The 14,830-nt window shown below is 51.6% G+C and overlaps 1 protein-coding gene across 1 annotated transcript; it reads left to right on the top strand.

Annotated features, from left to right (window-relative positions):
* Nucleotides 1-266: 266 nt before the first annotated feature.
* On the top strand, nt 267-13,378 carry RCN3 (reticulocalbin 3). The gene is made up of 7 exons (XM_063089691.1): nt 267-305; nt 717-964; nt 3,822-4,024; nt 5,217-5,389; nt 9,293-9,353; nt 12,000-12,199; nt 12,439-13,378. The coding sequence occupies exons 2-7, from the start codon at nt 726-728 to the stop codon at nt 12,544-12,546; spliced, it is 984 nt and encodes a 327-aa protein (XP_062945761.1). The 5' UTR covers nt 267-305; nt 717-725; the 3' UTR covers nt 12,547-13,378.
* Nucleotides 13,379-14,830: the final 1,452 nt, after the last annotated feature.

Below are 14,830 nucleotides of genomic sequence, written 5' to 3' on the forward strand. Positions count from 1 at the left end.
GGTAGTTGGGCAGGGCGCCCCGACAGCTGCGGGGACTTGTAGACCCCCCTAGCCGCGGCACTCGGGCGTCGCCCACCCGGCCTTGGCTGGGCAGACGCGCTTTCCTTTGTGGACGTGGCAAGGGGCGCCCGCGGGCTCCCCGGCACTCGTTAGCCCCGCCCCGCGGGGGCCTTCGTGCGCGCTCATTGGTCGGGAGGCGTGGCCTCTGCGCTGCTGGAGGCTGGCCTGACTGGAGAGCCGCCAAATTGGGCATCTTTGAGAGAACAGAGTGGAGCGTGGAGAGTGAGGCGAATCTGGATAACGGGGTAAAGGGAGGGGGTGGGGTGGGCGCCTGTGCAGGGAGGGCGGCTCGGGTTGAGGGTCAGGGTCCAGGCCGGGAGTGACGCCGGGGAGCCTGCCTGATCTCTCGCTGGCCACCATCATACCCTGCACTTTGCGTGGGACATGCGCCACGTCTCCCCCTGGAATCCCCCCTTGCGGCTCTGGGACCGCTGTGGGACTCCCTGAGAAGATTCGGCCCCCACAGCTGGTTTTATCTCTGAGCACCTCCTCCTCCTTTTCCCCATCACCGGCCCTCCTTGAGCCTCAAACTTTGCGGCCAGCTCCCATTTCTCTGTCCTGTTCTGGGTAACCCCATCCCCCACCCCGCCATTCTCCTATCCCGTTTCTGTCCTCTTCCCTGTGACCCCTGACCCCTGGCTTTTGCCACTCCGCAGGGACCGAGGATGTGGCGACCATCACTTTTGCTGCTTCTGTTGCTGCTAAGGCGTGGGGCCCAGGGGAAGCCGTCCCCTGACGCCGTCCCTCATGGCCAGGGGAGGGTGCACCAGGCGACCCCCCTGAGCGAGGCCCCTCATGATGACGCCCACGGGAACTTTCAGTACGACCATGAGGCTTTCCTGGGACGGGAAGTGGCGAAGGAATTCGACCAGCTCAGCCCAGAGGAAAGTCAGGCCCGTCTGGGGTAGGAGAGAGACAGGGGATGTGGGTGGCCTGTTCAGAGATAGGGGTTGGGGAGAGAGATGGGTGCATTGATGAGGTGACGGTCAGAGGACCGGGAAAGAAAGATGGCATGCACTGGACTTCTGCTTTTGTGGGAATCCAATAAGGAAATTCTCTCTCTCCTCCTTGGGAAAGATACAAATTCAGTTAAGATTGAGGCCTCAAGATATGTTTTTAGGGGACAGCAACAGTATCTGGGTTCAGATTCTGGCTCCTAAGTCACCTTTTGTTCCTTTGTCCCAGACACCTACCCTTCCCGAGCCTCAGCTTCCTGCTCTGTAAATGGGTCAACAGTTCTTCTTGGCAGGGGCTGACATGGAAAATGAGATTTGGCATGTAAGGAGCCCAGACAAGGATGGAAGATGACTGAGCACCGAGTCCCAGGGTGAATTGTGTTGAATGGCGTCTTGCCACAAACTGAAGAGGGCCTGTTCACCCTCTGTGTGGGGGAGACAGGGCCAGAATGGACCTGAGGGCAGGGAGGCGATGCAACCAGCCCCTCCCTCTCTGTGCATCCTACTGATGCTCATTCATCCCACAAATGTTTATTGAGCGCCACTATGTGCCAGTCATTGCTCTAGGTGCAGAAGCACAGCAGTGGACAAATCAGACAGCAATCCCTGACCTCGTGAAGTTTACACTGTAGTGGGGGAGACAGTCAATCTATAAGTATAGAATGCATAAAATAGAGATAAATATACAAGCTGCTATGGTCTGAAAGAAAAGATAGAGATAAACACACAAGAGAAAAAGTAAAGCAAGGGAGTGAAGAAGTGTGGAGGGCAGAGGTTGGGGAGGGGGAGGGTTGCAATTTTAAACAGGGGAGTCAGTGGAGGCTTCAGTGAGAAGGTAATAAGTGAGTCATGTGAGTTTCCGGGGGGAATAGCATTCCAGGCTGCAGGAATGGTTAGTGCAAGGGCCTGGTGTGGTAGAAGAAGAGTGAGGCCCACATGGCTAGAACTCAGTAAGGGGAGGGAGAGGGAGGGAGGGAGGCGAGGACAGAGGGTGAGCCAAGGGATCAGACCGTGCAGGGTTTTTAGGGTCACAGTGAAGACTTGGGCTTTTCTCTGAATGGGATGAGAGCCATGGAAGGGTTTGAGTAGAGGGAAGATGTGAGCTAGCAGGTTTGAACAGAATCCCTCTGACTGCAGGGTGGGGAGCAGGTTGTAGGCAGCAAGAAGCAGGGAGCCCAGTGATGAAGCGACTGCAATAAGGCAGGCAGAGAAAAAAACAAATGAAGAAAAAAACGTGGTAATAATCCAAGTGGGAGACAAGAGAAAATGGTGGCTAGATCAGGGTGACAGTGGCCGTCGTGGCCAGATCTGCCCACAGGAAGATTGTCGTGGATGAGGGTGGATGAAGGAGGGGCGAGGAAGGGCAGTGATAGGATAACACATTTAGCTTAACACTAATTGCAATACCAGGCCCTGTTCTAAGTGCTTTACGGCTTAAATCACTTAATCCCCAGAACCACTCCGTGCGGTAGGTACTATCGTTTATCCCCGTTTTACAGAGGGGTAACTGAGGCTCAGAGAGGTTAAGTAGCTTGCCCACAGTCACACTGCCAGCAAGAAGAAGTAGAGGGCAGCAGGATTCGGACTTAGAGTGTCTGGCTGTGGAGCCCACGCTCTTCACGTCGGTTGGAACCTCAGGGTAGGAAGGGTGAGTCCTGAGAATAGTCATCCCCTGACAGACCCTGCCAGAGACAGCCTGGTGCAGGAGGGGTCGGCGACCCGGGTAAAGCCAGGGCGGGCTCGGCTGTCCCGGATTTGACTTTGGGGACTGGGCCACGGGGTCTGGGGAATGATGACAGGACGGAGGGCTGCGCTCTGTTAGCTGCGGGGCGAAGACCGGGACCCGCGGCCGGGCGTCACCAGGGGAGAGCGGAAGGGCCAGGGAGCGGCCCAAGAGAAGAAGGGGCGTGAGGTGGGCCCTGAAATAGACTGACATGCGATGGAGAGGTGCGCAGGAATCCGGCGGAGCATGGGGAGTGCAAGACAGGCCGGAGGCCGAGCCCGCGCGGTTGCGGGCAACAGTCCTAGGGCAGTGCGGGATAAAACGGAGAAAGCTGCGGGACGCAGCACAGGGCGGGGCCGGCGGGGGCGGAGTCTGGAGTGACGCGAGCAGCTAAGGAGGGGGCGGGGCGCGGGGCGGGGTTAGAAGTGAGGACCCGGAGACCGGCGCAGGCGGGGAGGGGCGGGCGCAGGCGGGGAGGGGCGGGCGCAGGCGGGGAGGGGCGGGCGCAGGCGGGGAGGGGCGGGCGCAGGCGGGGAGGGGCGGGCGCAGGCGGGGAGGGGCGGGCGCAGGCGGGGAGGGGCGGGCGTGGGGCGGGACCTGAGACGGTGGAGGTCGGGAGTGTGCGGCGTGGGGGTCGGGGTTCGGAGTCGGTCCTGGGACCGGGGCACCGCGGGCGAGGGGTGCGGTGTGACGCCCCGCTCCCTATCCCCACCCAACTCAGTCCTTCGAGAGGTGGAGCATATGCAGGGTGGGGGCGGGGCCAGAGTGGAGGGTGTGGCCCTGGATTGTCGTGGGTCCTTCCCCCAACCCCTGAAACAAAACAGCGCTGCCGCCGCGGACCCGCTAGGTATCGGAAAGACCGTGACTCGCCTCCGGGGCGGAGTCTAGGCTGAGCGGGCAGTGCCATGCGGTGGGTGCATATGTGCCCTCGCTGGCACCCGGGATCGTGGACTGCATTTTCAGCCCTATATGGGGGTGTATCTTGGGTGGAGGCGAGGCTCTGCCAGAAGGGCGGAGCCTGATGGGACGGTCCATAGACGGGCGGGCCCTGAGACTGACGTATGCCCCGCCCCGGCTCGCAGGCGGATTGTGGAGCGCATGGACCGCGCCGGGGACGGTGACGGCTGGGTGTCGCTGGCCGAGCTTCGCGCGTGGATCGCGCACACGCAGCAGCGACACATACGGGACTCGGTGAGCGCGGCCTGGCACACGTACGACACGGACCGCGACGGGCGTGTGGGTTGGGAGGAGCTGCGCAACGCCACCTATGGCCACTACGCGCCCGGTACGCGGGAGACCCTGGCCCTTGGTCCCCACACACACCGTTATCCTGGCCTTTTTGAACCCCCCACCCCCTCATCTTCAGAACCCTTAACCCATTTACGCAGAATTCCTGACCCTTGACCAGGGTCTACCCACTTTTAGGGGTAGGTCTCATCACTCTGAGACACCCCAATCCCTGACCTCTCCTCTGGCTTTTTATTCTGGGATCCACGACCTTTATGACCTCGTGACTGGGGGACTTCAGGTCGCTGACCAGGGACACCTATCTCTCATGCCCTGTCGTGCTGACCCCTGACCTCTGTGACCTCTCATCCTGGGAACCCCAAAGCCATTTACTCTGCACCCTGACTCTCTTGGTTTCTCCTCTCCGTCCCAATGCCCCAACACCGGGCCCCCCACAGTTCTCGTTCTCTCTCTCCTGGTCCCTTGACCCAGCCTCCCCCTCCAGCCAGTACCTCACATAGCTCTCCTGAGCCCCCAGGAGACAGTCCTGGCTCCTCAGCCTGGCCTTGCCCACCCTCCAGCTTTGTTTTTATGCATTTTCTGTCCCAAATGGATCTTCTGTGGTTTCCCTGAACTCACCATACTCCTCAAACCTCTATGTGGTGCACATACTGTTCCCTCTGATGAAAATGCCTTTCCCCTCTGTCAAGCAACCTGTCAATATAACACTGCATCAGAGCATGACATTGGGGCCAGACTGGCCACTGGCAACTCAAAGTTCACCATTCCTGGCTGCATGCCCTTGGGCAAGTTATTTGCTCTATCTGGAATTCAGTTTTCTCATTGAAGAACCCTCTTTACTTGCTTTTTGTGAGGATTAAATGCAATATCGTAGGTAAAGAGCTTAGCATATTAATAAGCTCTCACTACAAATTAGCTAACATATGTTATATATGATATAATTTATTATATATTATAAACTTGTATAATAAATTATATATAATTTTTTTGTTGTTTTTTTGGTGGCTGGCTGGTACAGGAATCTGAACCCATGACCTTGGTGTTACCAGCACCATATTCTCCCAAGTTAGCTAACCAGCCAGCCATAAATTATACAGTAATAATATTAATTATTATTAATCTCGTGGATGCCTTCATGCCCCCGAGGTAGCTCTCCTTTGTCTTTTTCCTCAACCTGCCTGACATTACCTCTATTAAAGCATATCTCATTGAAATCTGTCCTTCCCCAGGAGAAGAATTTCACGACGTGGAGGATGCAGAGACCTACAAAAAGATGCTGGCTCGGGACGAGCGGCGTTTCCGGGTAGCTGACCAGGACGGGGACTCGATGGCCACTCGGGAGGAGCTGACAGCCTTCCTGCACCCTGAGGAGTTCCCTCACATGAGGGACATCGTGATCGCTGTGAGTGAGGCTGGAGGAACCTGTTTCCTGCCACCCACACCTTTCTGGGACTGGGGCTTCTGATCCCAGTGCTTACCTTGGGGCCGGCAGTCACCTAGCTCTCCAGCATCTTCCCCAGGGAACCCAGGCCACAAATGCAGATTAGTGGAGAGTGACATTTCCCATGTCCACTCCCTGACCCCCAATGTTTAATCTCTCCTTGTTGGGCCTTCCCCTCCCTTTGCTCATATTTCGGGTCCAGGCCCTCAGCCTGCCCTCAGACGACCACATCCCCAGAAGTGCCTCAGGGAATCCCAGTCCTGGCTGTACCCCAGGAAAATCCAAGCCCCACACATGGAGTGTCTAGTCTGAGACTCCTCCTGCTGGCCCCTCATTTTATTATTATTATTCCTGTATAATTTTTTGCCAAAACCTGCTCTATTTTGTAGTGGAGCAATTTTTTTTCTTTTCCTTTTTTTATTTTATTTTATTTTATTTATTTATTTATTTTTTTTTTTAATTTTTTTTTTTCTCGTGACCGGCGCTCAGCCAGGGAGTGCACCGGTCATTCCTATATAGGATCTGAACCCGCAGCGGGAGCGTCGCCGCGCTGCTAGCGCAGCACGCTACCAAGTGCGCCACGGGCTCAGCCCACTTTTCCTTTTTTTAAATAGACTTTATTTTTAGAGAAGTTTTAGGTTCATGGCAAAATTGAGCAGAAAGTATGGAGATTTCCCATATGCCCCCTGCCTCCCAACATACATACAACCTCCCCGACTATCCACATCCCCCAGCAGACGGTACATTTGTTACAACCAATGAACCTACATTGACACATCACTGTCACCCACAAAATATTCTTCTAGACTGGTGGTTCGCAAAGTGTGGTCTTGGGACCCCTGCACTCCCCAAGATATTTCTAGAGAGGGCCGGCCCGTGGCTCACTTGGGAGAGTGCGGTGCTGATAACACCAAGGCCACGGGTTCGGATCCCTATATAGGGATGGCCGGTTCGCTCACTGGATAAGCGTGGTGCTGACAACACCAAGTCAAGGGTTAAGATCCCCTTGTCAAGGGTTAAGATCCCAGTCATGTTTAAAAAAAAAAAAAAATCGCTTCTTGGCCTTTCGGCTAAGATCAAGTGCCAAAGCAAAAGCATGAATATATTCTCTTTATCCCCCTTTTTACACAACTGGTAGCATGCTCTGACATGTTTCTGCACTCTTTCCTTTCACTTAACAACACCTCTCTGAGACTGTTCCATTTCTATAGCTGTGTAGTATTCCTCTGCTGCTCTGTTGTAATTTATTTAGCCACTTCTCCTGCTGGACAGCTGCACTGGTTCCTGTCTGCTGCTGTTACAAAGAATGCAGAATAATCTTGAACACACATCATGTCATTTTACACACACATGTCAATGTAGCTATAGGATAAAACTTCTGGAGTGGAATGGCTGGGTCAACGGGGATGTGCATTTGCAGTCGTGTTGGGTATTTCTAGACATTTTATATACTTGTTTTGTTGAGCTTCACAATGGCCCTTTGTTTTTTTTTTGTTTTTGTTTTTTTTTTTAAAAGATGACCGGTAAGGGGATCTTAACCCTTGACTTGGTGTTGTCAGCACCACGCTCAGCCAGTGAGCGAACCGGCCATCCGTATATGGGATCCGAACCCGGGGCCTTGGTGTTATCAGCACCGCACTCTACCGAGTGAGCCACGGGCCGGCCCCACAATGGCCCTTTGATGTGGGGCTTTTGGCCTGTTTCAGGGATGGGCACTGAGATCCAGAGAGGAGAGATGTCATCTTGCTGCCCAGGCCAGCCAGGGACAAGCCTAGTATCACTTTCAAACCCCATGGACCTCCACCACCACCCTTTGAGGCCCAATGCCCTCTATTATAGCACATAATATTTTAACACCCCTTTACTCTCCTGAGCTGACATTATTTAAGAAACGCTGATTGAGCATGTCTTGTGTGCTGGGCACCCTTCCAACAACTTTACCTCCATTTCTTTGATTTAGTCATCATGACAACCCTATGAGAGTGGTCTGTCACCTTCATTTTAGATAAGGACACCTAGACACAGAGAGGTGAGGTGACTTGCCTGAGATCACTCAGATAAGAAACAGCACAGTCTGGATTCGAACCCAGGAAGTTGAGTCCCTGGTCTAAAGCAGGGATGGCAAATTACAGCCTGCTGGCTAAATCTGGCCCACAGCTTGTTTTTGCAAATAAAGTTTTATTGTAACCCAGAGGTGCCCATTTGTTTACATGTGGTATACGGCTGCTTTCATGCTTCAACTGCAGAGTTGAGTTGTTGAAAGAGAGACCATATGGCACACAAAGCCAGAAACATTCGTTATCTGGCCCTTCCTTCACAGAAAAAGTTTGCTGAGCCCTGGTCTAAACTCTCTGCTTTTTTTTTTTTTTTTTTTTTTTTGGCAGCTGGCCAGGATGAGGACCCAAACCCTTGACCTTGGTGTTACAAGGTTGTGCTCTAACAAATTGAGCCAACCGGCCAGCCAAAACAAAGTACATTTATTTGTGTTTTTGTTGTTGGCTGGCCAGTAGGAGAGATTCGAACTCTTGACCTTGATGTTGTAACACTGTGCTCTAACCAACTTCTGCTCTCGTCTCTCTCATTCATAGGTAATGTCACCTCCCCACACACAGAATTTCAAAACGTGGATATTAGTCCTAACTGTACTATAAGGAACAAACTAAATGAAATTCACTTGCAATAAATAACAGGAATTTCAATATGTAGGTGTTGTAGAGTTACTAGATTTAGCAAACAACATAGGACACTCAGTTACACTTGAATTTATAATAACATAAACAAGAAATAGTTCTTTAGTATAAGTATGTCTCACATAATAGTTAGGCTTAGTATAAGGATGTCCCACACAATATTTGGGACATACTTATACTAAAAAATTATTTATTTGAAATTCGAATGTAGGGCTGGCCCGTGGCTCACTTGGGAGAGTGTGGTGCTGATAACACCAAGGCCACGGGTTCGGATCCCATATAGGGATGGCTGGTTTGCTCACTTGGGAGAACGTGGTGCTGACAACACCAAGTCAAGGGTTAAGATCCCCTTACCAGTCATCTTTAAAAAAAAAAAAAAAGAAAGAAATTCGAATGTAACTCATCTAATAGTATAAATATGTCCCAAATATTTGTATGGAACATATTTATACTAAAGAATTATTTATTGTTCATCTGGAATTCAAATGTAATCTGGCATACTGTATTTTATCTGTCAACTCTAAAATGTTGGAGCTTGACATCACTAGAAGGCAAAGTGTCAGACGCCTGCACTGTCTTATGCTGAATGAGTTTGAATGTAAAACTGGGAACAGAAGCCATTTTGCTGCAGAAGTGCAGAATATACAAAGAGCAGAGGTGCTGAGCATGTGTCAAAATTACCCACAAAGTGCGCTGTGTTTACACACAAAATAGACTTAGGGTCTAGGCTCTGCCAAATATAAAGAGGTTTCTCCTCTCACTTGGGAGAGCGTGGTGCTGGTAACACCAAGGTCAAGGATTCAGATCCCCATACTGGCTAGCTGCCAAAAAAAAAAGAGGTTTCTTCCCTTCAAGAGTATTTGCTGGGGCTTGAGAAAGTTTTTAGGGACACCGGACAGCACTGCTTGTGTGGAACCAACCTGTGCATTGATGGACATTGGGGTCCCCTGGTTCGCACCCACTAAATGCAGGTAGTGCCTGCATCATTATGATACCCCAGAAAGTCCCAAATTCCCACCTCTGCCCCCACTGAGACTGCTCCAGTGCCTGCCTCCAACAGCCATCACAGAGCTGAAGTCCTCCTGAGAGAACCTCACGTTCTGATCCCAGGGGTCCAGCCTTCCATGGGAGACAGGTGCATCTATCCCCAGCTTCAATGCCTCTTTCTCCCCAGGAAACCCTGGAGGACCTGGACAAGAATAAGGATGGCTATGTCCAAGTGGAGGAATACATTGGTGAGTGGGGCCCAGTTCCCTTCCTGGGACGCCCATCCTCTCCTGGGCATAGATGAAGCCTGATGCATAGCACCGGTAATAGAGCAATGGACTGCTGAGCTGGGGCAGGGCACTGCTTGAGTTCATGCATCTACCAAACATTTATCAAGTGCCTACTGTATGCTAGACACAAAAAGCATCTATTGGTCACCTATTGTGTGCTAGGCCCAGCAAACATTTGTTGAGTGCTTGTATTTACTGAGTCCAGCCAAATCTTTATTAAGTAGCTACATGTATGCCACACCCCAAAAGCATGTATCAAGCATCTACTGTGTGCCAGCCTCGGGAAACATTTATTGAGCACTTACTGTATACTGATGGTTGAGGATACAGCAGAGAATAACACAGACAAGGTCTCTTCTTGGGGATGTGGAGTTTCTACAAAGTCAAGGCTGAGGTGCTGTTTGGTTGGGTGGGGTTCAGGAGATTTGTCTTGAACCTGCATTTCCACAGCAAACACTGCATCTCCTGTTACTTGGGATGTTGGGGGGACCCTCGCAATACCCTCAAATTTCCCATTGGCCCTGCCCCTAAGAGACAAAGAATTTAGCTGAGGGGAAAGCTATTAAGCACAGAATTTTTTTAAAGCTTAAAAATATTTTTCTGTAGCATGTTTTTTATGGAACAAAACTGCAGGTAAGACACTTTAAATGTAATTTGTTTTTTAACATCTATGAAGAAGATAGGAGTCTTTTTTTTTTTTTTTTTTTGGTAAGAACTCAGACATCACAGTGGAATAGTAACAACAGCTGACACATAGTCACTTACCACCTGCCAGAGACCCTGTTTTAGTGGCTAATCTTGTAATTTCATGTAATCCTCACATCAACTCTATGAGATGGGCATGTGAGATTATCACCCCATTTTCCAGAGGAGGAAGCTGAGGCCCAAAGGGTAAGACACTTGACTGAGGTCATCTGCCAGCCAGAGGAGGAGCAGGACTTGTGTCCAGCCCAGGCTGTGCTGCTCCCTTCCTTGTGGGGCTCTGGGGACACAGACATGGACAGGACCAATCCAGTCCTTGCCTGTTTAATTGCAGCCTGGGGGATAGGCAGGCAGGACTCCAGGATTCCCCAAGGAAATGTATATTTACAAGTGCTGAATGGTGCTGGGGAGGATTTGAGTGAGGAGGACTGAGGGGGCTTCACGGGGGCTGACCTACCTGGCGCTGGGGGGCAGTGTCAGGGAAGATGGGGGAGCTGGGGGGTGCAGAGCCAGCCTGCCTGCTTCCCACCTGCCTCCTCCCAGCATGTGACTAAAAAGGTTCTTCAGCCTCTCTGAGCCATCTGTAAATGGGGGTAATAGAGCACCCATCACATAGGGCCACGTATGGTTCCCGCTTGGATTTAGCAAGTAAACTCATGTCCAGAGCTTGGCACAAATACCAGCATATGGGGCCAGGATGTAGTAGCTCCCATTAAGAGGGTGATCAGCCCTTGGCACTTTTTGGGCATCAAGCATCTGTCCCCTCTTGGTGATCCTGGCACCCTAGGGGTGACTGTTTACTGCATTGAACTGAGACGGATTGGGGGTGAGAGACCGAGAAAGAGTTGGAGAACCTGCATCCTTGGTGGAAGGAACAGCACAGGCAAAGGCCCTGAGATAGGAAAGTGGTCAATGCATTGAGAAGGACACAGGTGGCCAGTGAGGGACAAGCAGAGCCTTAGGGACTAGGGAGTTGATGTCAAAACAAATGGGAAGTCATCATCATCATCATCATCATCATCATCATCATCATATGGCCAGCTGCAAAAAAAAGAGAAGAAATATAAAAAATAAAAATTATAATAGTATCATATTTCCTGTAATATAAGATGCCATCTCATTTATAAGATAGGCCTACCTTTTATACATGATGAAGAAAGAAACTAAAAGCTGCCAATTAAACTATGTCTTGACTTATAAGGCACAGCCCAAATCAGAGAGGCTAAAATGTTGGGCGGTGGGGGGGCATTCAATGAAATACAGTAATCAATGAAATACAGTAATGACACCAATTTGTTCAGCAAACGTTTAGGGAGCACCTGCTGTGGGCCAGACACTGTTGGAGGTCCGAGGGAGACAGCTGTGAAACAAACATACCCTCCCTCCTGACGAGACAGAGCATGAACAATCAGCCACCTCTACAGTGTGTCAGGAGATTAAAGCATTGTGGAGCGGGGATGACCAGTTACTCAGTTGGTTAGAGCACAGCCTTCTAACTGGGTTCGGATCCCAGTACCAGCCGGCTGCCATTTACAGATAATTGAAACAAATGAGAAGCTCCAGCAATCTTGAGGGAGGTTCTTAGAGTGAGACAAGCTGTACTAAGACTAATATCTGGCCAGAAAAATCTCCACTCATTCCGCCTTCATATGGAGGCTTACTGTGTGCTACCCGAGACACACACTATTTCACAGGTGTATCAAATCCAACTATCACTCAATCAATAAAATCAGTTTCCCATGTAACGTAATGATTGCCTGTAAATCGGGTTTTGTTACTAATCCCACTGAAACAGAGGTGAGTTGCCCAAGGCCACAGGCCAGGAAGTGCTAGAGCCAGGATTGGACCTGGGGTCCGCTTGCCCTGGAGCTGCCCCTGACCCCCCGCTCTCCTGGCCCCCAGCGGATCTGTACTCAGCGGAGCCTGGGGAGGAAGAGCCGGCCTGGGTGCAGACAGAACGGCAGCAGTTCCGGGACTTCCGGGATCTGAACAAGGACGGGCGATTGGATGGGAGTGAAGTTGGCTACTGGGTGCTGCCCCCATCCCAAGACCAGCCACTGGTAGAAGCCAACCACTTGCTACAAGAGAGCGACTCAGACAAGGTGTGCTGATGTGGGCCGTGCAGGCAGGTGCTGGGCTGGGTAGACAGAAATGAGCAAGACCTGGGCCTAGAGCAGCGGCGGTCGCTGTTTTGTGGGATAGAGAAAGAGGAACATAGAGAGAGGAATGGGGGACCCAGAGAGGAAGGGTCACAGAGACCGGGGGGACATACTTAGACGCAGGCAGGGATCTGCAGGCAGGGCTCCGTGTCATCCCCATTGATCTCTGACCCTCCCTCTAGGACGGGCGTCTGAGCAAAGCTGAGATCCTGGACAACTGGAACATGTTTGTGGGCAGCCAAGCCACCAACTATGGCGAGGACCTGACACGGCACCATGATGAGCTTTGAGCTCCTGATGTGCTCCGCGACAGCCTCACAGTTCCATGGGACCACCTGAGGAGGGGCGACAGCGGCCGGGGCCCCTCCCTGCCCCAGCCCCGAGGGATGCTCTGTGTCCTCCTAGCCCTGGGCTCTCAGGGAACCACCTGGGTCAGTTTCTCTCCTTGAGACATTCCCAGTTCTCCCCACCCTGCCTCAGGGGCTCTCGTAGACCCAGAGTGTGAGTGGCACTAATTTCTGAATGGGAGAATCTTCCAGCCCACACCCAGGGACCCTCACCCCAAGCTCAGCCTCTAAGAGCCTCCGTTACACACCCCAGTTGCAAATCTGTGTCCCTGCTCCTAACAGCCTGGCCATAGACCCTCAGAGAAGATCTAGAAATGGAGACACAAGAAAAGGAATGGGACTGGGAATGGGGTCGGGGGACAAGGGAGGGGAGGAGATCTCTTACCTTTTTTACATCTTTTGGGCATTTAACCACATCAGTATGTTACCTATTTGTGAAGTACATGTAATTAGAATTTTAAAATAATTTGTGAAAAGTTTAGCGTGGTAGAAGTGAGTAAAAATCCTTCCACTAAGAGCGAACCCTAATGTAAACTATGGTCTGTGGGTGACAGTAATGTGTCAATGGAGATTCATCGGTTGTAAGAAGTGGCTGAGGACCCTCAACCCAAGCTCAGCCTCCACGAGCCTCTACTCCCCACCCCAGCTCCAAATCTGAGCCTCGACCACAGACTGAAAAACTCTCCCAGCCTCAGCCCCGGCCCCGGCCCTGACCGCAGCCCCGGCCCGCCCAGCACTGTCCCAAGGACGCCTCCCCTCTGCCAGGGAGGCAATAAAATCCAGTGCTGGGGCTGCCTCTGTGTGTCTGTCTCTCTGCGGGGTGTCATGGGCCCTGGGGAGGAATTGGGGGCTGTGACTGGGAGATGAGCATGCTGGGAGCTGGGGGGCTGAGGCATTGGAAGGGGGAACTCTGGGTACTGGTGGGGCTGAAGGGTGTTCATTTCTAGATGAAAAATAAAGCTAGCAGCTCCGACTCTGCAATACCCAGGCCAGACAGGAAGCCCTGCCCTCTCAGAGCTCGAGTTCTGTGGGAAAGCAGAGATGCAGCAGCATAAAGTATGTCACCAAGTGAAAAACGCTATGAAGCAGGGTAAGGAGGTAGGAACTGTGGCAATGTTCTGATAACTGAGTGGCCGAGAAAGGCCTCAGTGGTAAATGGAGTGAGGGAGGGAGCCACGGGGACGTCTGGAGGAAGAGCACTCCAGGGAGAGGGAACAGCAAGTGCAAAGGCCCTGAGGAAGGATTGGCCTGGTGTGTCTGAGCATTAGCGAGGAGGCCAGTGGCTGGAATGGGGTGAGTGACAGGGAGAGGGTGGGAGGAAAGAGACCCAGAAGGAGGGGGAGAGAGACCCAGAGAGAAGAGGGCCAGAATTTCTTCTGCGTCACCTGGGAACCACTGGATGGTCCTGAGCAGAGGAGGGTAATTAGTCTCCGCTGCTGAGCTAGGGCAGGGGTAGAAGGAGAGGACATTCTAGGCATTCGGATGAGAGACTATCACGTCATTTATTCTTTCAGCTGCCTCATGACCCTCTGGTTAAATTCTTCTTTAGAGCTGAATATACTTTTTTTTTTTTTTTTGTCCTTTTTTTTGGTGACCGGTAAGGGGATAGCAACCCTTGGCGTGGTGTCGCCCGCACCGCGATCCGAACCCGCGGCGGGAGCACTGCTGTGCTCCCAAGCGCCGCACTCTCCCGAGTGCGCCACGGGGCCGGCCCAGAGCTGAATATACTTTAATTCTGTCCCAGCAATTCCACTACTGGTGGATCCCAAACAGAAATATAAGGATAAGGTCACCAAAATAAAATTTATAGCAGCTTTGTTTATAATAGCGCCACACTGGAAACAACCCACGTGCTCATCAACAGGGGAGGGGATAAATGCATAGTGGAGACTTTGCCCAGGGGACACCACACAGCAACAAGCAAGAATGACCTCAACATACCCAAGTGCATGCAGGAATCTCACAAACGTTATGCTGAGCAAAAGAAGCTGGATGCAGAAGAGCAGACACCATGTGATTGTATTTATGGAAAATTCAAGAACAGGCAAAACCAACTTAGAGGATTAGAAGTCAGGATGGTGCTCCCCCTAGTGGGAGGGTATATACTTAGAAGTGGAATCGCTAAGCTGATTTTTAAAAAAGAGATAGAAATCTACTTTTTCACGTGAAATCTTCACCAGATTTTTTTGCTCTTTAAAATTTTGTTTTTAATTTGCCTACTTTAAAA

The sequence above is a fragment of the Cynocephalus volans genome, chromosome 3 (genome assembly GCF_027409185.1).
Source record: "Cynocephalus volans isolate mCynVol1 chromosome 3, mCynVol1.pri, whole genome shotgun sequence".
Classification (NCBI taxonomy): domain Eukaryota; kingdom Metazoa; phylum Chordata; class Mammalia; order Dermoptera; family Cynocephalidae; genus Cynocephalus; species Cynocephalus volans.